This window comes from Taudactylus pleione, unplaced genomic scaffold (genome assembly GCF_031769625.1).
Source record: "Taudactylus pleione unplaced genomic scaffold, aTauple2 ptg000156l, whole genome shotgun sequence".
NCBI classification, from domain to species: Eukaryota; Metazoa; Chordata; class Amphibia; order Anura; family Myobatrachidae; genus Taudactylus; species Taudactylus pleione.
Window position 1 is genome coordinate 3,999,664 of NW_028284558.1, and position 25,949 is coordinate 4,025,612.

Sequence of the window (25,949 nt, forward strand, 5' to 3'; positions counted from 1 at the left end):
AATTAAAAACTATACAGTAATTCATGACAGAGAAAAGCATTTCTTAAGATAGTGAGTTATATGCGTGTATAGATGTCTCCTTCCAGATCCGGAAATGGAATGGTCCTTGTCTGTGTACCACTGTGAAGAGAAATGTACATATATATAGCATTAGAGGTATTAGAGAAAGGGTCTCCAACTTTACCTTTTGCTAAAAAATGAATCACCTATGTATACACTATACAACAGTGGTTCCCAAACTTTTTCGAATCACGGCGCCCAACAGTATCATAATTTTTTGCACCGCACCCCTGGGCCAAAAGTTTCTTATTGAGAAATTCAGCAAAATGTAAATGAAGTAAATCATGTTTATATGTCACCCTAATGCTGGCCGATGTGTAACCCAGCACGATCTCGTTCGCAATGGGACCTGGCGGGGGTCCCGGCATCGGCAAGTGCATACACATTTGCCGATGCCGGGAGTGACGGAGCGACGGCAGGGGCCATGCTGCATCCGTGCTGGATCAGATGACATATCGCCTAATGTGTACCCGGCTTTAGGTTCAGTTCTGTGGTGGTTGACAGGGCTCCGCATATTTTTTGAATGGCAGTCATTAGTACTGGTTTTGCCTATTACACTGACTAAAAATAATTGTATTTGGTACTGGACCATCAACCTGAGGCACCCCTGCAAGAGCCCTGAGTCACCCCAGGGTGCCACGGCACCCAGTTTGGGAACCACTGGTAAACACATAGAGGCTTGTGCTGAGTTGGATGCCTATTGGTTCAAAAATTAAAAAGTTACATGGTAAAAAAGTGTATTTACTTCCATATACTGAGTCAACAGCATGTGCAGCTCTGTATCAATATCATATGTGCCAAGTTTATGTCAGATAGACTTACACATAACCAGATCCTAAACACAAGAAAAGTTTTTTAACATATTTTGATAGCAGAAAAAAATCTTAAAATAAACCAATAAAACAATATAACGAGGGTGGGGGATAATGCTAAGGCTGAACTGGCCAGGTGTATGTGTATGTGGGGTGGGTGGGCAGCGGCTCAGGGGTATATTTACTAAAGTGCATTTTTTTAGATGTGAAGTTGTTGCCCATAGCAACCAATCAGATTCTAGCTATTACCTTCTAGAAGGTGCTAGATAAATTAGAAGTACAATCTAATTGGTTGCTATGGGCAACATTTCCACTTCTAAAAACCCGCACTTTATTTAAATAAAGTGGAACACCTCAAATCACCTTTGATAAAATTGTGGGGAGCATAGTGAAATGCGTTAGAGGACTACACCCCTGAATCCTACTATTTGACTGGGATATTGAAGGAACCGCTTAAAAGCTGAACTAGACCTCCAGATTGTTTTTCAGCACGATTCACAAGTGCACTTATCATCTGCCCTCAAGATTGAAGGAGTCCACAATTAAAAGTTTGCCAACTTCAAGGGATCCTCTATTCACAGTTACATGCATGATGCCATCCGCTAATATACAGGACCCTATGCTTGACGGACGGTAATAACCATCATATGCTGGACATCCTATATAGAGGCTACATTCTTAATTGGAGGTTATCATAGGAACAGGACTTACTTCAACAGTCAGGTGAGCCAAGATTTTACCAATGCACAACCGGTGAATGTTAACAGAGAAGAGAAATTTGCAGTAGCTGGTAGGTTGGGCACAGTGCAAGTATTTCTCGCACCAGTGGGCCAAGTAGGTGTGCACCTTGTGTGCTTGTCGGTGCATCTTGACACACTGGTGCAAAACCACAGCATTTTGTGCAGAGCGTCCAGGGTCCAATGAGAGTACTGCAGAGTTTTTTCATACGAATTTGACTATAATGTCTTTGTAACCGATAACAGGTCATACCAATGTGAAATTGATACAGTGATCATGTAATTTACAAGCTATTGTCATTCAGAACAGGAAGTATTGTAGATGGAAATCTTCTGCTGTGCACTGAGCATATGGTAAATATTTGCTTAAATATAATATGGCAGCATTAACTCTTGGAACTGAAGTGGTTCTTGGCTCAGGGCAATAAAGAAATATTTGTTCTCCTTGCTATATAAAAAGGTAGGTTTAATGTGAACAGTGATGTCATCGGTTTGAGAGACAGACAAAATGTCTCTATATTTAGTATACAATCATACAGTCACATGTAGTGTAGAGTATATATACACTAATCAATTGAAGTTCCTCTGTCTCCTGTGGGCAACCAGATTCTGGCTGCTTTCAGGTACTGGGCCCAGAGTGCTGAATCACTTCCTAGCTCCAGGGTCTGGTGCACCTCCATTGGTGGATCCCGTTGCCAGGGCCACCATATCATATCAGCGGTACACATCAGAACGATGTAGTGAAGGATGGAATGATCCCTCATTCCGTCCTTCATTACCTTGCTTGATGCCACATGCGATATAGTCCGGATGCCCGTGTAGTGCGACCGACCCGACAGATATCGCTAGCGACCACGGGAGCCTGCAGATTGGTCATACACTATATAGAAAAAAGTGATTGGACACGAACAGCAAATAGATCAACAATATTTTATTGACATGAGTACTTTGTAGGTCCACGATGTGCAGAATCCCTTCTTGGCAAACTGTCCACGAGTTCCTGGACAACAACAGGCAGTATGTTTTGCCATTCGGCCTTAAGTACAGTAACCAACTGTGACAATGAAGAAGGCCGAGTTCGCCTAGAATGCACCCGTCGCTCCAATTCGTCCCAGAAGTTCTTAAATGGGTTTAAGATCTGGACTGAGCTGGGCAGTCCATCCGGGTTACCGAATTTTCTGTATACCAGTCTAGCATTGCCCTGGAAACATGACAGGTGACATTGTTGTCCCGATAAAAATATTTTTTGTTTCCATAAACCTGCAAGTGTATGGGCCTCCCCACGAAATGTTCTTGTCAAACTGCCACATTAGTGGCCATTTGGAACACATGTGCAATGGTATGCATGGTATGCATTTCGCTTGCGTGGAGCTGTCTAGTCACTTTTGTCTATATAGTGTACACACTGAAGAATCCTGCCAATATGTTGTTCCATTTCGGACAGAAACTACATATCGGGCCGATATCACTCCAGTGTGTGCCCAGCTTTAGGAGTTGGAGAACCATAGGATAGGTTGAAGCACCATTTAAGATTACTAATGTGTGATACAGTAACAAGATTATCACTTGTTGATAAATCTGGACCTAGGTTTCCTATACTCCAGTGTACTTGTGACTATTTTCCATTGGGAACTCCTGTGTACCAGACCTCTTGAACCTTTGCTTGTGACCTTGAACTTGCATTGTCTTGTTAATTTTTCTACAGATTTTGTAGTTTTTCTGACTGACCGTTACCAAACCATATTCCCTGATGCTCCCTTTTAGCTTCTGTGGACAGAGGGCAGTGACAAGCTTATCACCTGCAGCAAAGACCATTTACCCTTGCAGGAGACCCTGGTTAATAATTGTGGCACGTTAGACTCCATGCCTGTTTTCCAGGAGGTACCAATTCTAACTGATATTTCTTAACGTGAGCATGAATTGAGACCTTATTTTTGTAGTAATTCATGAGCAAGGGCTTGTCAGTACTTTTATTTCATGTTAAACATTTGTACATTTTAATGCTTCAATTGCCGTTTTGGTCTAGGAGCTAAAATACAATAAATTCTCTTTTCCATATAAACAAAATACAAAACTAAACATGTAAACTAGGTTACGTTAATCTGGGCCCTTCAGTGTCCACAGGGCTCTAGACAGGAGCTTGGGTTGCCTAATGGATGATCTGGCTCTGAGTCGTAACTAGACTTTTTTGTGCCCTGTGCTAGAAAGAGCATTGTTGCCCCCCCCAACAAATGGCTGCCATGCTCTATGATATTGCTCTCTCCACCTCCACCCTGCCTTTCTCAGAACATACAGCTGTCATTGGGCCAGTAAAAATTATCTTTACTCTGGCAAGAATAAGGTACTAATATCCTGTAACCCCTGCTCTTTGCCCTTGCACCTTGTCCCCTCTCCTCTCCCTCTATCATGGGACCACTCCTCTCAGCTATAGCACCTTGTCCCCATTCCTCTCTCTCTCCCCGGAATCGGTATGAGTTACCGCCGGACGGAAGTTCAAATCCCGACAGCGGCTGCCCGACATGGGTGAAAATCCTGATCATCCCCAGGTAAGTATTTACTAACCTACCCTCCCCCCTAACCCTAACCCTCCTTAGGGGTGCCTAACCCTAACCTTCCCCCCAGGGCCTAACCCTAATCCCCCCTCTAAGTGCCTAAACCTAACCCCCCCTTCCCCGCCGCCTCATCCTAAATCCCCCGGGGGGGTGCCTAACCCTAAGTCCCCCTGGGGGTGCCTAACCCTAAACCTCCCTCCCCCTAGCCTAACCCTAACCTCCCGGGGGTTGGCTAACCTTAAGTCCCCCCAGGAGCCCTAAACCTAACCCTCCCCTCCCCCGCGGCTGTCCGCTGCGGCGCCCGGCATCACTTCGATCGGATTTAGATGCCTGTCATTTAACCCTTGCCGGGATAAAGCAGGCGGGAAGCCGGCCATAGGGATTACATCCGCCGGCTTCCCGACTGCATACCCTCTCCCCTGACACCTTGTCTCAGCTCTCCTCTCCTATCATTCTTGGGACCCCTCCTTTCTGCCATGGCTCCTTGTCTTCTCTCTCGTTCTTGGATCCCTTCCCTTGCCCCCTTTATTCAATCTCTCCTGGGACCCCTTATCTCTGCACTAGCACCTGCTTAAAGAGGCTAGTAAGAGAGCTGACCTGTCAGTCACTCATTGGGAGTGGCACAGCACTGGGACTTGTTGCTGGATGCCATCACTGTTGCTCTTTCACTCCCTGGACTGGCAGATACTTCTGTTGGACACTGACACCATGTGGCCTAATACGCAGTGCACCTGATACATCCAACAGCTCCTCACCCTAGGAACTGTGGGAGCCTGTGAGGGGAGACGTCATGACGTAATGTTTCTTCCGTCCCATTAGACGGGTCTTGAAGTTGTTGGCAGGTGGAGTGACATGCACGGGGGAAGCTGCCATCCTTTCAGTGAGTGCAGAGCTGGGCGCCGTGCATTGCACTGTTATTAAGCAGCGGGCGCCTGGCAGAGAAATTGTGGTAGGTGGCAGGTGTTCCGCCCTCATGGCTTTTGCACTCTGTGCGGTGGCACCGGCCGCACCACCCTACAGTAGTTACGGCCCTGATCTGGCTATGCACACCCCTTGAAGATCTATTGAATATTTTATCCTGCAAAGTGAAATCTAATTTTCACTGGACCCTCGTGCGACCCTCTTTCCCGACCATGGTGCATGTGATATCATGATGTCTCACAGCAAGCACCTGGAGAGTACCTCTCCAGGAACCCAACAGTGTAGAAAAAGGTGTCAGGGTGCCCTGGGAGGCAGCACTGAATGCACACACCTCGTTATGTTCATGTTGCCAGGACATAACTACTACTGCTACCCAACGGGTTGGGTATGGGATGCCTGTGCTCGAGATCCTGGCGGTCAGAATCCCGATGCCAGCATCCCAACAGGGTCGGTCAGTATCCCGACCGCCCCTCTCCCTACCCTTCCTCCCTGGTGCCTCAACCAAATCTCCCCTCCCCGCACTCTAAACCTAACCCTCCCCCCTAAGTGCCTAACCCTTACTCTCCCCCTAGTGCCTAACCCTAACCCCTAACTCTAATGCTCCCCCTAACTCCAGTACTTACCGTCAGGTTTGCGATGGTCGTGATGCCGACACCGTTTTCTGAGTGTCAGGATTCTGGTGCTGGCATCCATTCTAAGCGCCGCAATCCCGACTGTCGGGATTGTGACCGGATCCCTTACTAACACATATACAGCAAGAGGTTTCATGATCTATTCATCTTAATCTTAAAGAACTAATCCCGGACCAGAACTATACATTATATACAGTTTCAGAAATATAGGCAGATTACATTGCAAAACAATTAATTACATGTTCACTGTAAACCTATATTTGTCTGCATTTCTAAAATATCTTTGGAGGAACTTGTTGCTGTTGAGCTAATATTAATTACCAGCAACAGGACCAGGCATATGCCAGGTCACCTCAGTCTGCAAGCTGCACTATCCAGTCTCGCCACAGTTCTGTCCCACCCCACTCCCCTCTCTGTCTGCTGCTCTGTCCCATCCCACCTCCCGCTCTGTCCCGCCCCTATCCTTCCCCTGCTTCGCCCTATTCCATCCTGCCTCCTCTCTGTCCCGCTTCACCCCCTGCTCTGTTTCCCCCACTCTGTCCCACCCTCTCTCTCCCGCAGCTGCATACTTACTCCTATCTTTGTGCAGTGCAGTTCTTAAGCTAAGGTCTGTCCCGTCGCTTACTTCAGTGGGAGCTATTAGAGGGTTGGAACATTTTCCAGCTCCCACTCCACATGCATATTGGAAAGGGGACAGTGAGTCCTTAGGAGATTTTTATATATACTAATTATGATAGTTAATAATAAGGAATAAAGGATAATTTATGCAGAATTAACATTACATTAACAATGAGACTTTACCATTGCTTCAAATTCCACCTGGGCATCAACCAAAGCCTTGGAAATCTGAGCGGCTTGTTGGAAATGTACATTATCTGTGAGTAAACACACACAATCAAATAAGTTTGCTGTCCATATCTTTAAATGCTGGTTAAATATTTGACAGGTTATCCATAATGCATTAAGTAGAAATGATGGCTTTAACTGCATATTGATTCAAATAATAATATCTGATGAGTATCTCTGTAACATAAACACTTTTATGTACTATGGTCTATCAGAAACTAAGTAGTGTATGTATTGCTAATCAAACATTATTCTCATATTCTGCACCAGTGTTTGCATGTCAGATCGGTCTCTGAGATCACCTACCATCTGCTGTTCCATGAATGAGTAAGTAATCTACCTTCCTGAAATTCTCTACTCGGGACATCACAGTTGAATTCTGAAAAGGAAGGAGAAGTAATTCATTAGACGTGATTCCTGATGCACAACTAATATAAAAAGGCTAATGTTTGGTGATGGCATTACCGGTTATGCAAGTCTACGATCCGATTTATCTTTTAGAAACTGCAGATGAGAACAAGCTAATTTGTTCTGCTGATAATAAGCCGATTCACTGATTCTGACCAGTGAAGTGTAGCCATATTCCAAACCAAGCTTTGGGCTGGATATGGCCAAATGGACAAGAATTTCATAATGTGATATTTAAATACCCCTGTCATTCATTCCTTCCAAAGTATCGCCCTTTCTGATTCGCTGCTGAGATTACTTCTCAGGGAAATATTACTGAATTTCACCACTATAGGCAATAACACTGAGCATTACCAAGTGCTGTGAATATTATCATTGCTACTGGGTATAACCATGGAATTTTTCTACTACTGGACTGGGCATATTGGTGTTGTAACCATCTATTTATTGGTACAGTATATTAGTAGCAACATACTATTGATTACTGATAGCTAGGGATGTGCGATTAGTGCTGCCAAATAGAGCGCAGGTCTCTGTGGGCAGCACAGTCGCTGCCCCATGGCCCTCGCTTCTGGATGGCAGTGGACGGCCAGTATTGCTTCAGCACTGCCTCCCAGCAGGCACCCAGGGCTGTAGAGAGCCATGTCAGACCAGGGGTACTGACAATGGAGCGTGGCCTAATGTAAGGAGGCATGACCAAGCCCCCTTAAAAAGATATAGTATCTGTGCCATTGTGCCTCTTAGTCACAGCAGATCTATCGGCAAGGCGCGATCAGTGCGATCGTTCTCCCCCTCCTATCAGGTGCAGGCAGAGGAGACTGCTGCTGAGTCTCCCTGCACTCACTACAGTCCAGCACACAGCATTGTGTGCTGGGCACTGCTATCGCTGACAGGCGTAAGGGTGGGGGCTGCACCCAAATGAGAGGCCCCTGCCGGGCCCCTCCAGCAAGCCTGGGTCCGGGTAATCAGTATCCGCTCTCTCCCATCTCAGCACCCTTGTATGCACCCTGCCATCCGTACAGCCACCCACAGCATCCTTAGTATGCTCCAGAAAGTGCTGCACTTCCCGGAGCTGGTTGCATCGCCCCCTCTGCGCAACATCATGATAACATGTGCTTAGGGGGCAGGGCTGGCATAGCCTTATTTTGGAGGTATATTACTACTGAAGGGTATATCAGTTGCATCTTGTTACTGATTACTGCTAGGCATAATAATGGAATATTATTGCTGCTGAACATATTAATGATATTTTAATACTAAGCATACTGTACTTCTGAACATAGTGCTACCACTGGACGTACAGTAGCAGATAGAAGGGAATATACGCCCCTATATAAAGTGGCTATTATGGCTAGACTTTTGTGGCTGCATATCATTACTACTGTTTGGGCACGATTCTATTCAGCGCGATGTAAATAGCTCCGGGAGATAGCTCCCGGAGCTATTCAATTCATCGTGATGTTAGGTCGGGGAAGGCTCGTTATCGCATCTTAAACAGGGTGTTTAGGCGCGATAACGGGCATTCCCCGACCTAACTTAACGGCGCGAGGCTGTTTTCCAGGCGCGAAGGGCAGAAAACAGCCTTGCACCGGGACTTTTGTCGGATTTCTTCTCTCATCCCCGGAGGGATGAGAGAAGAAATCATTAGTCGGACTTGTTAGCGCGGTGTATTGAATAGCTCCGGGAGCTCACTCCCGGAGCTATTTACATCGCGCTGAATAGAATTGTGCCCTGTGTGTGTAAAATGACTGGGGCTGTCGTGGCCTCATAATATAGAACTTATTGTGGGTGGTAAAATATGTAAAATATAGTGTATGGTACCATTTGTTATTGGTATTATATAAAGTCAAATAAACGTGATCACTGAGTACAAAAACCTGCATTCACTATAGGGGGTAGCAACAAATCAGATTCTTTCTATAATTTTCCAGAATGCAATAAATAAATGACAGCTACAATCTGATTGGTTGGTTATTTGTGTCCATTCCTGATTAGCCTACAGTATCTCTGCTGAGACCATAAAGAGAGCAGAGGGAGCTTACAAACACCTTTCTGTTTCTATAATTTGCTTAAGGGCCTGAAACAAATGTTTTAATAAAATAAAAATTCTGACCAAGTACGTTTAGGACAAATGTAATTCAGTAAGCATGGCCACACAAAAAGGGACATGCAGTATGTGCTCAAAGGGGCAAATATGGTCACAATCTCTTCATCATGCTTGAGAATGATCCAATTCTAAATCAAGTGCCCCCAAGGATGACCACTGGTAATATAGCCACCAGCATGGCCACATGTTAGCTGCACTAGAGGCTTCCGTGTCATCTGGACATTTAGGACCTCATTCAGAGTCGGTCGTTGCGGCCGCACGGTCGTACGTCACCGATGTTCGCTATACTGCGCATGCGTAAAGTTCGCAATGCGCGTGCGCGAACTAGCCGCTACGATCAGAAATTTCTCTCTCCTTGAACACAGCCAGGTCGGTAGTTTGAGTGACAGAATGAGGCGTTTGTGGGTGGTAACAGGGGAAGGTGCTTGAAAACGGGGGAGTGGAGATCCGAACGCAGGCGTGCCTAATTATGCGAACGGCGTTTTATGGGAGTGCATACGCTTTATGGGAGTGCATAATTAACAAAGTAGCGTCATGGCATATGTGACATGGGAGGTTTTTACACTGACATGATCGTAGAGCTTAAGAAAGGGTATGGTCAACCTTAAGCTCTACGACCAGTTTCGATGGTTCCCGATGGTCTCGATTAATCCTTATATGCCCGGAGATGATGTGCAATGCGTACGAGAAGGGTGCGTATTTTTTTAATTCCGACCGCTTCCTCCCTTTGGTCGGCCAGCTACCGATCCGAACTTAGGGACGCAACTTGCGAGGGAATCATTTGAATATCCGGCCCCTTTTCCCGTACGAACGTGCGGCCGCTTCAACCGACTCTGAATGAGGTCCTTAGTGCTTAGGACAATTTGACCACTCACATTAATGGACACATTGGATACTGACTCTGCTGTTTGGGCTGAGGAGAATATGCAGCTTAATCTTTTCAGTTTATGTAATAGGCCTGATTCTGAGCTGGTCGCACCCACATCTGTGTCTGCATCTTTAGCTGGTCGCGCGTCTGTGACTTTCCGCAGATGCCGCCACAAATCCATTCCCTGGTGGCCATCCGTGCGTCCAAATGTGCAAGGACTGAGACGCCCGCTGTCAGCGTCCATGGGTGCTGAAATACTGCTTGGTGTGTTATTGGGTGCTAGGTGCAGTTTTTCCATCTGTGTATGGCCTCCTATCTCAGCAATCAAGCGTCTGTGCAGGGGCGCCGAGAGGGGGGGGTGGGTACAAATTACCTGGGCCCGGGCTTCCTGAGGGGCCCGGCGGGGGCCCAGGTCCAGCGCCGCCCCCCTCCCTCACAGCAGCCCAGCACACAGCGTGTGCTGAGCTGCAGTGGGAGATTGCAGCAGCAGCAGCCACAGCAGTCTCCTATGCCTGTGGGGGGGAAGCGATCACACTGATCGCTCCCCCTCTGGCTTTGCGCCGGGCTGATCTTTGTTTTATTTTTGAAGGGGCCGTGGCCATGCCTCCCGCGATTAGGCCACGCCCCCTGTTATACGGGCCCGCCGCTGCTCTGTGTACGCAACCACTTCAGCCATGTGTCCGTGACACTCCCATAACACGCCCATAAGACGACCATATCCCTGCATCTGAACAGCCACCTTCAGCGCACTGCTCCGACGTGCCCAATAAATTTTCAATGTACTTCTCCATGCATGTGTCTGAAATCACAACTGCGACTCTGGGCCTGATTTATCAACGAGTTTTATCACTCACAACAAGTAATAAAATTTGTTGCGTATGATAATGGTGCTCCAGCCAATCAGCTCCTAACTGTCATCTGTTTGAAAAATTACAGCTGGGATGGCTGGAGCACAATTTATCATACGCAATGAGTTTTATCACTCGTTGCGAGAGATACAACTCGTTGATAAATCAGGCCCTCTGTACGGTATGAACACAATCAGGACTCTTTCGCTGTATTACTTAGACCCATACTCAGTATAAAAACCTCTCAACTGTGACAACAACACCAACATAGTGCTCAAGTAAAGACTCTTGAAAGAAACAACTGCATTACTTATAAACACGTTGGGGGCCTATTCATCAAAACATAATTATCTCATGTGAAATGTGATTTATGTATAAATTACCTGATAATTGTGAAGGTTGTCTGACTTTGTTGGAAGGCCCATGTACCTCTCTGTGTAGATAGATGCTGTAATACAACACAATATGTGGTAAGGCTATACATTTTTGTTTGGAAGTAAAGAAGATCAATTTTTCTAGAGAACAAAAATTTAGAAAACATGCAATTAGAATAAGCCCTTAAGAAAAATGTAGTGGTGGAAATCGAAGCACAGGACAATGGTAACATGTAACTCTCGTGGACATATTAGTGCTATGTCTGCGTGCATAGCATGAATCCTGGGCTTCCATTTTATTTATATACCAGATTAGTTGGAATATTAACCAGAGTTTAAAAAGAGCTTGTTCTGTGTGCCATTTATCACAATTAGCTCGCAGGCTGCAACAAATTATGTCACTTAATTGTGTCACTTTCAGACTAAAGGTGCGTACACACGTAACGATGTTAGTAACCAACGATTTTCGTTAATGATTTTCGTTCAGATTTTCCCTTGAAAAAGTGAATGAAAATCGTTTACAAAAATTGTTGGTTACTAAATTAATGAACGAATCTCATGAACGATGAACGATTTTTTTAATCATGCATACAGTGAATGGACATCGTTTATCGCTCATCGTTCATTCTGTACAACATGAACGATTTTCTGAACAAAAATCGTTTGTTTTACAGTCAGAATGGACGATGAACTACAAACTACAAACGGGAGCGCGCATGAACGATTTTCGTTCATCGTTCACCTTAAAAAAATGAATGATTGTGTAAACGATTTAAAGATAACGACGTCGCTATAGTTAAATTGTTCAAAAAAATTGTTATGTGTGTACGCAACTTTACTGTTTTCAAGTTTAACCTGAATAGAAAGAAAAGGAAGTAATGAAAGTACAAATGTCAATGTGAGCTGTTATAATGTTTTATTAATCATCTGATTAGCAAGGATAAAAGTAAGTATGGATCTTAGTTCAGAAGGCATTACTATAATTAAAGAAAAGTATATGATTATTAAATCAGGAAAATATACACTTTTGTAGGGGCTTGCTACAATTTTTTATGTGAATGATATAGATATATATATATATATATATATATATATATATATACACACATACTGTATATAATTATATATATATATATATATATATGCCCCTACAAAAGCCAATATATATGTATATATATACTAGGGGTGAGCGGGTTCGGATTTCTGAAATCCGAACCCCCCCGAGCCCCCCCGATCCGAGTCCGATCCGAGTCAGGCTCGACTTTTCCCGCCTGACTCGGATCTGACATCGAGGCAAAACGTCATCATCCCGCCTTCCGAGTCTCGCGGGTTTTGGATCCTATATAAGGTACCCGCGTCGGCGCCATTTTCTCACTCGGCTGTGGACAGTGAAGAGGGAGGGTGGGAGTTAGTGCTGTGTAGTGTAGTGTAGTGTAGTGCTGCTGTTGTCCACTACTTCAAAGTCCATAGGGGCTGGCTGTGTTGTGCTGTGCTGCTGTTGTTAATAGGGGCTGTGTCCACTACTTCAAAGTCCATAGGGGCTGGCTGGACTGTGTTGTGCAGTCAGTTCCAAAGTCCTGTGCAGTGTCCCAGTCCTAAAGGGGTGCTGTAGTGTTGTCCAGGGGGTGCTCTGTCCATCAGGGGTGCTCCCCCCAAGTGCTAAAAAAATAATATATTTTCTGTGTTTGTGAATTGTGTGCGCAGTAGCCGCACGTGCATCAACAAAGTAGTGCCAAGCGTGCGCCTGTGTCATAAGTAAAGGGCCGGCTGGCTTGACCGTTAAGGGTGCTGTAACCCCCGAAAGTACACTCCAGTCCAAACCAAAAAAAAAATTATTTTCTGTGTTTGTGAATTGTGTGCGCAGTAGCCGCACGTGCATCAACAAAGTAGTGCCAAGCGTGCGCCTGTGTCATAAGTAAAGGGCCGGCTGGCTTGACCGTTAAGGGTGCTGTAACCCCCGAAAGTACACTCCAGTCCAAACCTAAAAAAAAATTATTTTCTGTGTTTGTGAATTGTGTGCGCAGTAGCCGCACGTGCATCAACAAAGTAGTGCCAAGCGTGCGCCTGTGTCATAAGTAAAGGGCCGGCTGGCTTGACCGTTAAAGGGTGCTGTAACCCCCGAAAGTACACTCCAGTCCAAACCAAAAAAAAATTATTTTCTGTGTTTGTGAATTGTGTGCGCAGTAGCCGCACGTGCATCAACAAAGTAGTGCCAAGCGTGCGCCTGTGTCATAAGTAAAGGGCCGGCTGGCTTGACCGTTAAGGGTGCTGTAACCCCCGAAAGTACACTCCAGTCCAAACCTAAAAAAAAATTATTTTCTGTGTTTGTGAATTGTGTGCGCAGTAGCCGCACGTGCATCAACAAAGTAGTGCCAAGCGTGCGCCTGTGTCATAAGTAAAGGGCCGGCTGGCTTGACCGTTAAAGGGTGCTGTAACCCCCGAAAGTACACTCCAGTCCAAACCAAAAAAAAATTATTTTCTGTGTTTGTGAATTGTGTGCGCAGTAGCCGCACGTGCATCAACAAAGTAGTGCCAAGCGTGCGCCTGTGTCATAAGTAAAGGGCCGGCTGGCTTGACCGTTAAAGGGTGCTGTAACCCCCAAAGTACACTCCAGTCCAAACCAAAAAAAAATTATTTTCTGTGTTTGTGAATTGTGTGCGCAGTAGCCGCACGTGCATCAACAAAGTAGTGCCAAGAGTGCGCCTGTGTCATAAGTAAAGGGCCGGCTGGCTTGACCGTTAAAGGGTGCTGTAACCCACAAAGTACACTCCAGTCCGAACCAAAAAAAAATTTATTTTCTGTGTTTAGCCGCACGTATATATCAAATCGATATAACATAAATGGAGGACCAAACTTTCTCCGATAAAAATAAAATAGAGAAAGATCAAGAACCACTTCCTCCTAGTGCTGAAGCTGCTGCCACTAGTCATGACATAGACGATAACATGCCATCAACGTCGTCTGCCAAGGCCGATGCCCAATGTCATAGTAGAGGGCACATACAATCCCAAATGGCAAAGTTCAGGAAAATGACCTTGAAAAAGACATTTAAATCAGCTGAAGAGAAACGTAAACTTGCCAATATGCCATTTACGACACGGAGTGGCAAGGAACGGCTAAGGTCGATCCCTAGTATGTTCATGACTAGTGGTTCAGCTTCACATGACGATGGAAGCACTCCTCCCACTAAAAAAATCAAAAGAGTTAAGCTGGCAAAAGCACAGCGAAGAACTGTGCTTTCTAAGAAGATATCACAAATCCCCAAAGAGAGTCCAAGTGTGGTGGTGGTTGCGATGCCTGACCTTCCCAGCACTGGACGGGAAGAGGTGGCTCTTTCCACCATTTGCACGCCCCCTGCAAGTGCTGAAAGGAGCACCCACAGTCCACTTGCTGATATGCAAATTGAAGATGTCACTGTTGAAGTACAACAGGATGAGGATACTGGTGTAGCTGGCGCTGAGGAGGAAGTTGGCGAGGAGGATTCTGATGGTGATGTGGTTTGTTTAAATCAGGCTCCGGGGGAGACAGTTGTTGTCCGTGGGATGAAAAAGCCCATCACGGTCATGCCTGGGCAGAAGACCAAACATTCCACCTCTTTGGTCTGGCAATATTTCTATCCAAATCCGGACAACAACTGTCTTGCCATATGTACCATATGTAAAGGTGAAATAAGTAGGGGTAGGGACGTCAACCACCTAGGAACATCCTCCCTTATACGGCACCTGCAGCGCGTTCATAAAAAGTTACTGTCAAGTTCAGAAACTTTGGCTCAGACCGTAAGCAGTCCAGGGACACCTAAATCCCGTTGTCCTGTTGTATCCAAGCGCCTGCAAACCACACCGTCAACTCCCTCCTCGTCAATTTCCTCCTTAGTCAGGATCGGAAGTAGTCCTGCAGGCCATATCACTGGCATGACTGACTCTCCTATCCGGGATTCCTCCGGAGGATCCTGCATTGCTACGCCTACTGCTGCCGCTGCTGCTGTTGCTGCTGCTGCTGGGAGTCGTTCATCATCCCAGAGAGGAAGTAGGAACACCACTACTTTTACTAAACAATTGACCCTCCAACAGTCCTTAGCGAGGAGGATGAAGTACGACAGCAGTCATCCTGAAGCAAAACGTATAACTGAGGCCTTGACTGCTATGTTGGTGTTAGACGTGCGTCCGGTATCCGCCATTAGTGCAGTGGGATTTAGACAATTGATGGAGGTAGTGTGTCCCCGGTTCCAAATCCCGTCTAGATTCCACTTCACTAGGCAGGCGATACCGAGACTGTACAGAAACGTCAGAAAAAGTGTCCTCAGTGTCCTGAAAAATGCCGTTGTACACAATGTCCACTTAACCACGGACATGTGGACAAGTGGAACAGGGCAGACTAAGGACTATATGACTGTGACAGCCCACTGGGTAGATGTATCACCTTACGCAGCAACAGCAGCAGCGTCACCAGTAGCAGCATCTCAGAAACGCCAGCTCGTTACAAGGCAGGCTACGCTGTGTATCACCGGTTTCAGTAAGAGGCACACCGCCGACAACCTCTTAGAGAAACTGAGGGAAATCATCGCCCAGTGGCTTACCCCACTTAGACTCTCCTGGGGATTTGTGATATCTGACAACGCCACCAATATTGTGCGGGCATTACATCTGGGCAAATTCCAGCACGTCCCATGTTTTGCTCACACAATAAACTTGGTGGTGCAGAATTTTCTGAAAAGCGACAGGGGCGTGCAGGAGACGCTTTGGGTGGCCCGAAAAATTTCTGGCCACTTTCGCCATTCAGCGACTGCGTGCCGAAGACTGGAGCGCCAGCAAACACTCTTGAACCTGCCCCGCCATCACCTGAAGCAAGAGGTTGTGACGCGGTGGAACTCAACCCTCTATATGCTTCAGAGGATGGAGGAGCAGCAAAAGGCCATACAAGCCTATACATCCACCTATGACATAGGCAAAGGAGGGGGTATGCACCTGACTCAAGCGCAGTGGAGAATGATTTCCGTGTTGTGCAAGGTTCTTCAGCCCTTCGAACTTGCCACACGTGAAGTCAGTTCAGACACTGCCAGCTTGAGTCAGGTCATTCCCCTCATCAGGCTTTTGCAGAAGCAGCTGGAGAAAGTGAAGGAGGAGCTAAGACGGAGCGATTCCGCTCGGCATGTGGGACTTGTGGATGAAGCCCTTCATTCGCTTTGCCAGGATTCCAGGGTGGTCAATCTGTTGAAATCAGACCACTACATTTTGGCCACCGTGCTCGATCCTAGGTTTAAAGCCTATGTGGTGTCTCTCTTTCCGGCCGACACAAGCCTGCAGAGGTGCAAAGACCTGCTGGTGAACACACTGTCAGCTGAAGCGGAACGTGACACGTCAACGGCTCCTTCTTCATTTTCTCCCGCAACTGGGGCTGCCAGGAAAAAACTTAGGTATCCTAAGCAACCCGCTGGCGGTGATGCAGGGCAGGCAGGACCAAGTTTGGACATCTGGTCCGGACTGAAGGACCTGGCAACAATTTCTGACATGTCTACTGTCACTGCATATGATACTGTCACCATTGACAGAATGGTGGAGGATTACATCGGTGACAGCATCCAAGTAGGCATGTCAGACAGTCCATACCTGTACTGGCAGGAAAAAGAGGCAATTTGGAGGCCCCTGTACAAACTGGCTCTATTTTACCTGAGTTGCCCCCCCTCCAGTGTGTACTCCGAAAGAGTGTTTAGTGCAGCCGGGAACCTTGTCAGCGAAAGGCGTAGGAGGTTGCTTCCACAGAATGTGGAGAAGATGATGTTCATCAAAATGAATTATCAGCTCTTCCAGGGAGACCAGCCTCCAGAAGGTACAGAGGGACCTGTGGTGGTGGATTCAAGTGGGGACGAGTTAATACTTTGTGAGGATGAGGATGTACACACTGAAGAGGGTGAGGAATCGGTGGATGAGGAGGATGAGGATGACATCTTGCCTCCGTAGAGCCAGTTTGTGCAGGGACACATTAATTGCCAGCTTGTTTTGTGGGGGCCCAAACGAACCAATCATTTCAGCCACAGTTGTGTGGCAGACCCTGGCGCTGAAATGATTGATTTGTTAAAGTGTGCATGTCCTGTTTATACAACATAAGGGTGGGTGGGAGGGCCCAAGGACAATTCCATCTTGCACCTCTTTTTTTCTTTGCATTATGTACAGTTTGGGGCCTAGTTTTTCTAACTGCCATCCTGCCTGCCACTGCAGTGTCACTCCTAGATGGGTCACGTGTTTGTGCCGCCCACTCGTGTCGCTTAGCATAGTCATCCAGCTACCTCGGTGCAACCTTTTGGACATAAAAACACTATTGTGAGGTGTGAGGTGTTCAGAATAGACTGGAAATGAGTGGAAATTAAGGTTATTGAGGTTAATAATAGCATAGGAGCAGAAAAACCTACAAATTCTGTGATTTTAGCTGTTTTTATGCTTTTTTTCAAAAAAATACAGATCCAAAACACAAAACCCAGAACCCAAAACACGGAAGGGTGGTTTTGGCAAAACCAATCCAGATCCAAAACACGAAGAAAGATCCAGATCCAAAACCAAAACACAAAACACGAAAAGTGGCCGGTGCACACCCCTAATATATATACACACATATATATATATATATATTGCTCCGAATAACGGCGACATGCCCAAAGTCAGGTTTCAAAGTTTTTATATCAAATGTTCTGCATGCTTATACAAATTACACAAAGTACAGTCGATGTTTCAGATCCTGTCAAAATAACAAGTTGTGTCCGGTATTACTTGCCTTAAAAAAGTCAGTTAGGCTCCGAAACTTGTGTACCTTGTATGAGTATGCAGAGCATTTGATATACAAATGTTGAAATCTGACTTTGGGAGTGCCGCTGTTATTTGGAACAGAATAAAACCCCTTTTACACCAGAGCTAAAACCCGGGTTATTGCTGGAGCTACCCAGGTCGCAGCTCAGTGTAAAAGGGTCCCTAAAACATTATCCAGGTCAAGTGACCCGGCAATCCAACCCAGGTAGCTACCAGTGTCGGACCCAGGATGGACCTAGACAATGGTGCAGTGGCGTAACCCGGGTTATCCAACCTGGATCATACCTAAAATTAGCTGATTGGTGGTTGTAGAGCTGTAACCTCCCTCTTTTTATGACCACACAAGTTTAACAGGGCAGACCCAGGCTCAGTGTGAACGAGGCTGGCCTGAGAATAACCCAGATCAATGGTGCAGTGTAAACTGTGTCTGACCTAGAGATGTGTGCCGCCGCCCGTGTTTTGGTTTTGGATCTGGATCTCCCATGGTTTTGTATCTGATTGGTTTTGCCAAAACCACCCTTCCGTGTTTTGTTTTGGTGTTTTGAATTTGGTTCTGGATTTTTTTTCTAAAAACAATCATAAAAACTGCTAAAATCACATAAATTTGGCCTGTTTTTGTTCCTACAGTATTATTAACCTCAATAACATTTATTCCACTCATTTCCAGTTAATTTTGACCACCTCACAGCTCACTATATTGTTTTCATCCAGTTTAGGCCCAAAATTTGCACCAAGCTAGCTGGCTGACTAAGCTAAGCAACAGCAGTGGGCAGCACAAACACGTGGCAGTTCAACGTCCAACATGGCACATCAGGAAACAAATGCTTTTATTATTCAAGAGAGGCCTGAGGGAGTTGGAGTATGTATGTAGTTGAAGGCAGAAACAGGAAGGGTTGATTGATAGTAAATTTTATTTAATTTTTTTGATTCCAAAGTAAATTTATGAGGGAGAAGGGGAGGGGTGGAAGCATTTACAAAACAATATTGTACTCATTCACATCAGTTCTTGCCCCAGAAGAATCCTTTAGGGCCATGCCTGCTGCTGGGAGTGGATTTTCTCATCCCAGAAGGGGATCAAGAAGACTTCTAGTAGTGCTTTCCACATTAAAAAGCATTTCCCAACGTGTACAGGGAAGTAGTTAGTGGCCTCAAAGTGCCACTTAACCAGCACAGATATGTGTACATGTGTAAGATCTATGATTTAAGGTAGGGGTAGTCAACAATGGTCCTCAAAAGCTACCAGCAGTGCATGTTTTCCAGGTCTCCTCACAGAATCACAAGTGTAATAATTAACTCCACCTGTGGATCTTTTCAAATGTGTGTTAGTGAGTAATGAAAACACCTGTGCACCAGCTAGGTGGTCTAGAAAACGTGAACTGTTAGTAGCTCTCAAGGACTGAGGTTGGCTACCCCTGATTTAAGGCCTTATGTATTGTCTTTCTTGAGAATCCTGTGCCTGCTTCTGCGGATAGGAGTGGATTTTCATCCCAGAAGGGGACCAAGAGTGCTTTCCAAAAACAATTGACTTAAATAATCCTTTATATGGGAAAGATTTGTCTGTTTCTGTGTCTTAAATAATCCTTTGCAAACCTTCCGTAAAGGCATTTCCCAACCTGTAGAGGGACATTAAAAAATACAGAGTTAGTTAGTGGCCTTCAAACTGCCATTGTTCCCACTGTCCACTTAACCAGATCAGATATGTGAACAAGCGGAAGTGAGCATTAAATGCAACATTTCAGATTTAAGGTTGTGTCTTTCTTGGGAATACTTGAGCGCCATGCCTGCTTGCTGGGAGTGGATTTTCATCCTAGAAGGGATGAAGACATTGTTTTTTCTTCCCAATGGACACAGATCTGAAGAGAAAGAGATACATGTAAATAACTACGCAGGAAAAAGAGGCAATTTGGGGGTATATTTATATTTACTAAAGTTTCTAAAAATGAAAAGTTTTCATGTTGCCCATAGCAACCAATCCAATTCCGGTCACCTGGAAGGGAAGCACCCACCAGTAATGCTGTAGCTGTAGTCATGATTGGCTCATGGCCGGTGTATAAACAGTGAAATTTAAGTTCTTTGGATACAAAAGGTTAATGAAATCACTCAAAACAGTTGTTTTAATTAAAGGTTATTTATTATGAAAAGATTAAAAGGTGTAAGTAAATGATTGTAAACAACTGATTATATGAATATAAGTAAGACGCTGAATATTATGAAGTATAACTGGAAACAGAGTTTAAATCAACTTATCTACTATATATGTATAGGAATGGTATTAAAGAATATAAGTAACCCACTAAATCTATTGTATACATATTATTGGAGTTCAAACAAACACAAATAATGTATTAATAATAATGTAATAATGTATTAATGTGAATATAAAATATACAAACAATGCCCAAAATCTCTTAGTTGCAGTAAAGGTTCTATGTTTTCTTCTCTGGATACGGCAAGTGTTACAGCAAATCACACTCTGGGTGCCCTCCTCTCAATATGAGAGCATTGATTTAGACAGGAGACATGCTGTGCACTCACGCCAGGGACGAATCTATAATGGGTGCAGGGTGTGCGTGGTCCAGGGGGGCCCCACACCACACACCCTGCACCCATAATATTACTTACCTCTCCAGAGTCCCACGCCGGCGTGGGGGTCTGGCACTGTAAAACAACCGGAAAATGGTCATTTGTGCATGCGCAGTACAGGGAAAATGGCCACCGTGGCAATTTTCCCGGTGACCTGCGCATACACTATAGACTCTGGGTGCACTCTAGTGCCCAGAGTCTATAACTCCGGCGCTGGCCACGCACAGCTCAGTGCGCTGATGGCGGCCGGGCGGAGAGGAGGGGGCCCGTGTCAGAGACTGCACACGGGCCCCCTCCTCTCTAGAAATGCCCCTCACTCATGCTCTCCCCACAGGGCACTAACAATGACACGCAGTCCGACTACGCTTTTCTGACAAGGCCAAGTTACACCTGTAAGCCTAGTTTATACTAGGGGTGAGCGGGTTCGGTTTTACTCGGTTTTACTCGGTTCTTATCGCCACTTTACCGCAAATTCGGCTCGATTTTATTCGCTATCCAAAACACATGTTCGGCGATAGCCAATAAAAAGATCCGAGTAAAACCGAGTAAAACCGAACCCGCTCACCCCTAGTTTATACCCTGTGTAGTGGGTGTGGAAGAAGGGTAATATGATCTCCCTAAAATGGTCCATGTGTTTGGTACCCTAATATCAACATTTGGTATTTGTTTTCTTCAGTACATTAATGTCTTATCTCAGTCTGCTAAATCGGACCATTTTTAAAGCTGTAATTACACTCTCTAGGGCAGGATAAGCACTATAACAACTGAGGATATTACCAAGCACATCTGTTGCAAAGCACCTAGGAAAACAGCTGACACAAGTTACATTAAACTAGTTAAAAGGGGTGCATGAGAAAATGTGCTTGGTGACTGTCTCACATTTAAAAGCAAAGTTGCTGTGAGCTTTAAACCTTGATAGCATACCCTGAGTTTAGCACTAATGTGATGGCTGTGTCCATGTTACAATTCTGAGCAATAGAGTAGGGACTTGCAGTAAAGTGGGGTCCCGTGACGATGGGCTGCAAGCTTAAATGCATTGATCAATTCATGAACCAAAACCCCACTGTTTATTATGTTTATTATGATTATTATTATTAGTTATTATGGTGAGTGCAGAACCCCTGTGATTTCTATTTAAACAATGTGGTCACATGCCATGTTGCACCCCAAATCTAGGAAAGGTGAGTGCCGTGGATTAGTGCTTTATATATATATATATATATATATATATACAGCACTAATCCACTAATCCAATATTATATGGATATGTATGAGATAGGAGTGCCGTTCTGGGAACATGTGTGTATATATTAGGGGTGAGCGGGTTCGGATTTCTGAAATCCGAACCCCCCCGAGCCGAGTCCGATCCGAATCAGGCTCGACTTTTCCCGCCTGACTCGGATCTGAAATCGAGGCAAAACGTCATCATCCCGCCTTCCGAGTCTCGCGGGTTTTGGATCCTATATAAGGTACCCACGTCGGCGCCATTTTCTCACTCGGCTGTGGACAGTGAAGAGGGAGGGTGGGAGTTAGGGCTGTGTAGTGTAGTGTAGTGCTGCTGTTGTCCACTACTTCAAAGTCCATAGGGGCTGGCTGTGTTGTGCTGTGCTGCTGTTGTTAATAGGGGCTGTGTCCACTACTTCAAAGTCCATAGGGGCTGGCTGGACTGTGTTGTGCAGTCAGTTCTCCATAGGGGCTGTGTCCACTCCAAAGTCCTGTGCAGTGTCCCAGTCCTAAAGAGGTGCTGTAGTGTTGTCCAGGGGGTGCTCTGTCCATCAGGGGTGCTCCCCCCAAGTGCTAAAAAAATAATATATTTTCTGTGTTTGTGAATTGTGTGTGCAGTAGCCGCACGGGCATCAACAAAGTAGTGCCAAGCGTGCGCCTGTGTCATAAGTAAAGGGCCGGCTGGCTTGACCGTTAAAGGGTGCTGTAACCCCCGAAAGTACACTCCAGTCCAAACCAAAAAAAAATTATTTTCTGTGTTTGTGAATTGTGTGCGCAGTAGCCGCACGTGCATCAACAAAGTAGTGCCAAGCGTGCGCCTGTGTCATAAGTAAAGGGCCGGCTGGCTTGACCGTTAAGGGTGCTGTAACCCCCGAAAGTACACTCCAGTCCAAACCAAAAAAAAAATTATTTTCTGTGTTTGTGAATTGTGTGCGCAGTAGCCGCACGTGCATCAACAAAGTAGTGCCAAGCGTGCGCCTGTGTCATAAGTAAAGGGCCGGCTGGCTTGACCGTTAAGGGTGCTGTAACCCCCGAAAGTACACTCCAGTCCAAACCAAAAAAAAAATTATTTTCTGTGTTTGTGAATTGTGTGCGCAGTAGCCGCACGTGCATCAACAAAGTAGTGCCAAGCGTGCGCCTGTGTCATAAGTAAAGGGCCGGCTGGCTTGACCGTTAAAGGGTGCTGTAACCCCCAAAGTACACTCCAGTCCAAACCAAAAAAAAATTTATTTTCTGTGTTTGTGAATTGTGCGCGCAGTAGCCGCACGTGCATCAACAAAGTAGTGCCAAGCGTGCGCCTGTGTCATAAGTAAAGGGCCGGCTGGCTTGACCGTTAAAGGGTGCTGTAACCCCCGAAAGTACACTCCAGTCCAAACCAAAAAAAAAATTATTTTCTGTGTTTGTGAATTGTGTGCGCAGTAGCCGCACGTGCATCAACAAAGTAGTGCCAAGCGTGCGCCTGTGTCATAAGTAAAGGGCCGGCTGGCTTGACCGTTAAAGGGTGCTGTAACCCCCAAAGTACACTCCTGTCCAAACCGAAAAAAAATTATTTTCTGTGTTTGTGAATTGTGTGCGCAGTAGCCGCACGTGCATCAACAAAGTAGTGCCAAGTGTGCGCCTGTGTCATAAGTAAAGGGCCGGCTGGCTTGACCGTTAAAGGGTGCTGTAACCCCCGAAAGTACACTCCAGTCCAAACCAAAAAAAAAATTATTTTCTGTGTTTGTGAATTGTGTGCGCAGTAGCCGCACGTGCATCAACAAAGTAGTGCCAAGCGTGCGCCTGTGTCATAAGTAAAGGGCCGGCTGGCTTGACCGTTAAAGGGTGCTGTAACCCCCAAAGTACACTCCTGTCCAAACCGAAAAAAAATTATTTTCTGTGTTTGTGAATTGTGTGCGCAGTAGCCGCACGTGCATCAACAAAGTAGTGCCAAGTGTGCGCCTGTGTCATAAGTAAAGGGCCGGCTGGCTTGACCGTTAAAGGGTGCTGTAACCCCCGAAAGTACACTCCAGTCCAAACCAAAAAAAAAATTATTTTCTGTGTTTGTGAATTGTGTGCGCAGTAGCCGCACGTGCATCAACAAAGTAGTGCCAAGCGTGCGCCTGTGTCATAAGTAAAGGGCCGGCTGGCTTGACCGTTAAAGGGTTCTGTAACCCCCAAAGTACACTCCAAACCAAAAAAATATATATTTTCTGTGTTTGTGACTTGTGTGCACTGTGGCTGCACGTGCATCAACAAAGGAGCAGCGCCAAGCGTGCGCCTGTGTCCCATAAGTAAAGAGCCGGCTGGCTCATTTCTTAAAGGGTGGTGTAACCCACAAAGTGCACTACTCTCCAGCAAAAATAAAAAAATATTTTCTGTGTTTGTGTGCGCTTTAGCCGCACGTATATATATCAATATAACATAAATGTTGGACCAAACTTTCTCTGATAAAAATAAAATAGGGAAAGATCAAGAACCACTTCCTACTAGTGCTGTTGCTGCTGCTGGGAGTTGTTCATCATCCCAGAGAGGAAGTAGGAACATCACTACTTTTACTAAACAATTGACCCTCCAACAGTCCCTAGCGATGAGGATGAAGTACGACAGCAGTCATCCTGAAGCAAAACGTATAACTGAGGCCTTGACTGCTATGTTGGTGTTAGACGTGCGTTCGGTATCCAACATTAGTGCAGTGGGATTTAGACAATTGATGGAGGTAGTGTGTCCTCGGTTCCAAATCCCGTCTAGATTCCACCTGCATCCTCAAAGCAGCAGCGACAAGCGTGCGTCTGTCTGTTAAAGGGTGGTGACACCCTCAAAGTGTGCTACACAAACAATTAAAATATTGTTCTTTTTTTTTCTGTCTTTGTGAAATGTGTGGGCTGTAGCCGCACCTGCATCCTTAAAGCAGCAGCGACAAGCGTGCGTCTGTCTGTTAAAGGGTGGTGACACTCTCAAAGTGTGCTACACAAACAATTAAAATATTGTTCTTTTTTTTCTGTCTTTGTGAATTGTGTGGGCTGTAGCCGCACTTGCATCCTCAAAGCAGCAGCGACAAGCGTGCGTCTGTCTGTTAAAGGGTGTTGTAACTCTCAAAGTGCTCCAAAAAATCAAAAAAATTTTTTTAATGTGTTTGTGACTTGTGTGCGATGTAGCCACACTTGCATCCTCAAAGCAGCAGCGACAAGCGTGCGTCTGTCTGTTAAAGGGTGGTGACACCCTCAAAGTGTGCTACACAAACAATAAAAATATTCTTCTTCTTTTTTCTGTCTTTGTGAATTGTGTGGGCTGTAGCCGCACCTGCATCCTTAAAGCAGCAGCGACAAGCGTGCGTCTGTCTGTTAAAGGGTGGTGTAACTCACGAAGTGCTCCAAAAAATAAAAAACTATTTTTTTAATGTGTTTGTGACATGTGTGCGATGTAGCCGCACTTGCATCCTCAAAGCAGCAGCGACAAGCGTGCGTCTGTCTGTTAAAGGGTGGTGACACCCTCAAAGTGTGCTACACAAACAATAAAAATATTCTTCTTTTTTCTGTCTTTGTGAATTGTGTGGGCTGTAGCCGCACCTGCATCCGTAAAGCAGCAGCGACAAGCGTGCGTCTGTCTGTTAAAGGGTGGTGACACCCTCAAAGTGTGCTACACAAACAATTAAAATATTGTTCTTTTTTCTGTCTTTGTGAATTGTGTGGGCTGTAGCCGCACCTGCATCCTTAAAGCAGCTGCGACAAGCGTGCGTCTGTCTGTTAAAGGGTGGTGACACCCTCAAAGTGTGCTACACAAACAATTAAAATATTGTTCTTTTTTTTTCGGTCTTTGTGAAATGTGTGGGCTGTAGCCGCACCTGCATCCTTAAAGCAGCAGTGACAAGCGTGCATCTGTCTGTTAAAGGGTGGTGACACCCTCAAAGTGTGCTACACAAACAATAAAAATATTCTTCTTCTTTTATCTGTCTATGTGAATTGTGTGGGCTGTAGCCGCACCTGCATCCTTAAAGCAGCAGCGACAAGCGTGCGTCTGTCTGTTAAAGGGTGGTGACACCCTCAAAGTGTTCTACACAAACAATTAAAATATTGTTCTTTTTTTTCGGTCTTTGTGAAATGTGTGGGCTGTAGCCGCACCTGCATCCTTAAAGCAGCAGCGACAAGCGTGCGTCTGTCTGTTAAAGGGTGGTGTAACTCTCAAAGTGCTCCAAAAAATAAAA

At 45.5% G+C, this 25,949-nt stretch overlaps 1 protein-coding gene across 1 annotated transcript in view; it reads right to left on the reverse strand.

Moving 5' to 3' along the window:
- Window positions 1-21: 21 nt before the first annotated feature.
- Window positions 22-25,949, reverse strand: part of LOC148521613 (prolyl endopeptidase FAP-like) — a 180,107-nt gene continuing 154,179 nt past the window's right edge. The window contains exons 22-25 of the mRNA XM_088474764.1: window positions 11,175-11,239; window positions 6,867-6,939; window positions 6,516-6,589; window positions 22-120 (exon numbers count right to left, since the gene is read on the reverse strand). Of these exons, the coding sequence (XP_088330890.1) occupies window positions 22-120; window positions 6,516-6,589; window positions 6,867-6,939; window positions 11,175-11,239 (311 nt within the window). The remainder of the gene's footprint in view (window positions 121-6,515; window positions 6,590-6,866; window positions 6,940-11,174; window positions 11,240-25,949) is intronic.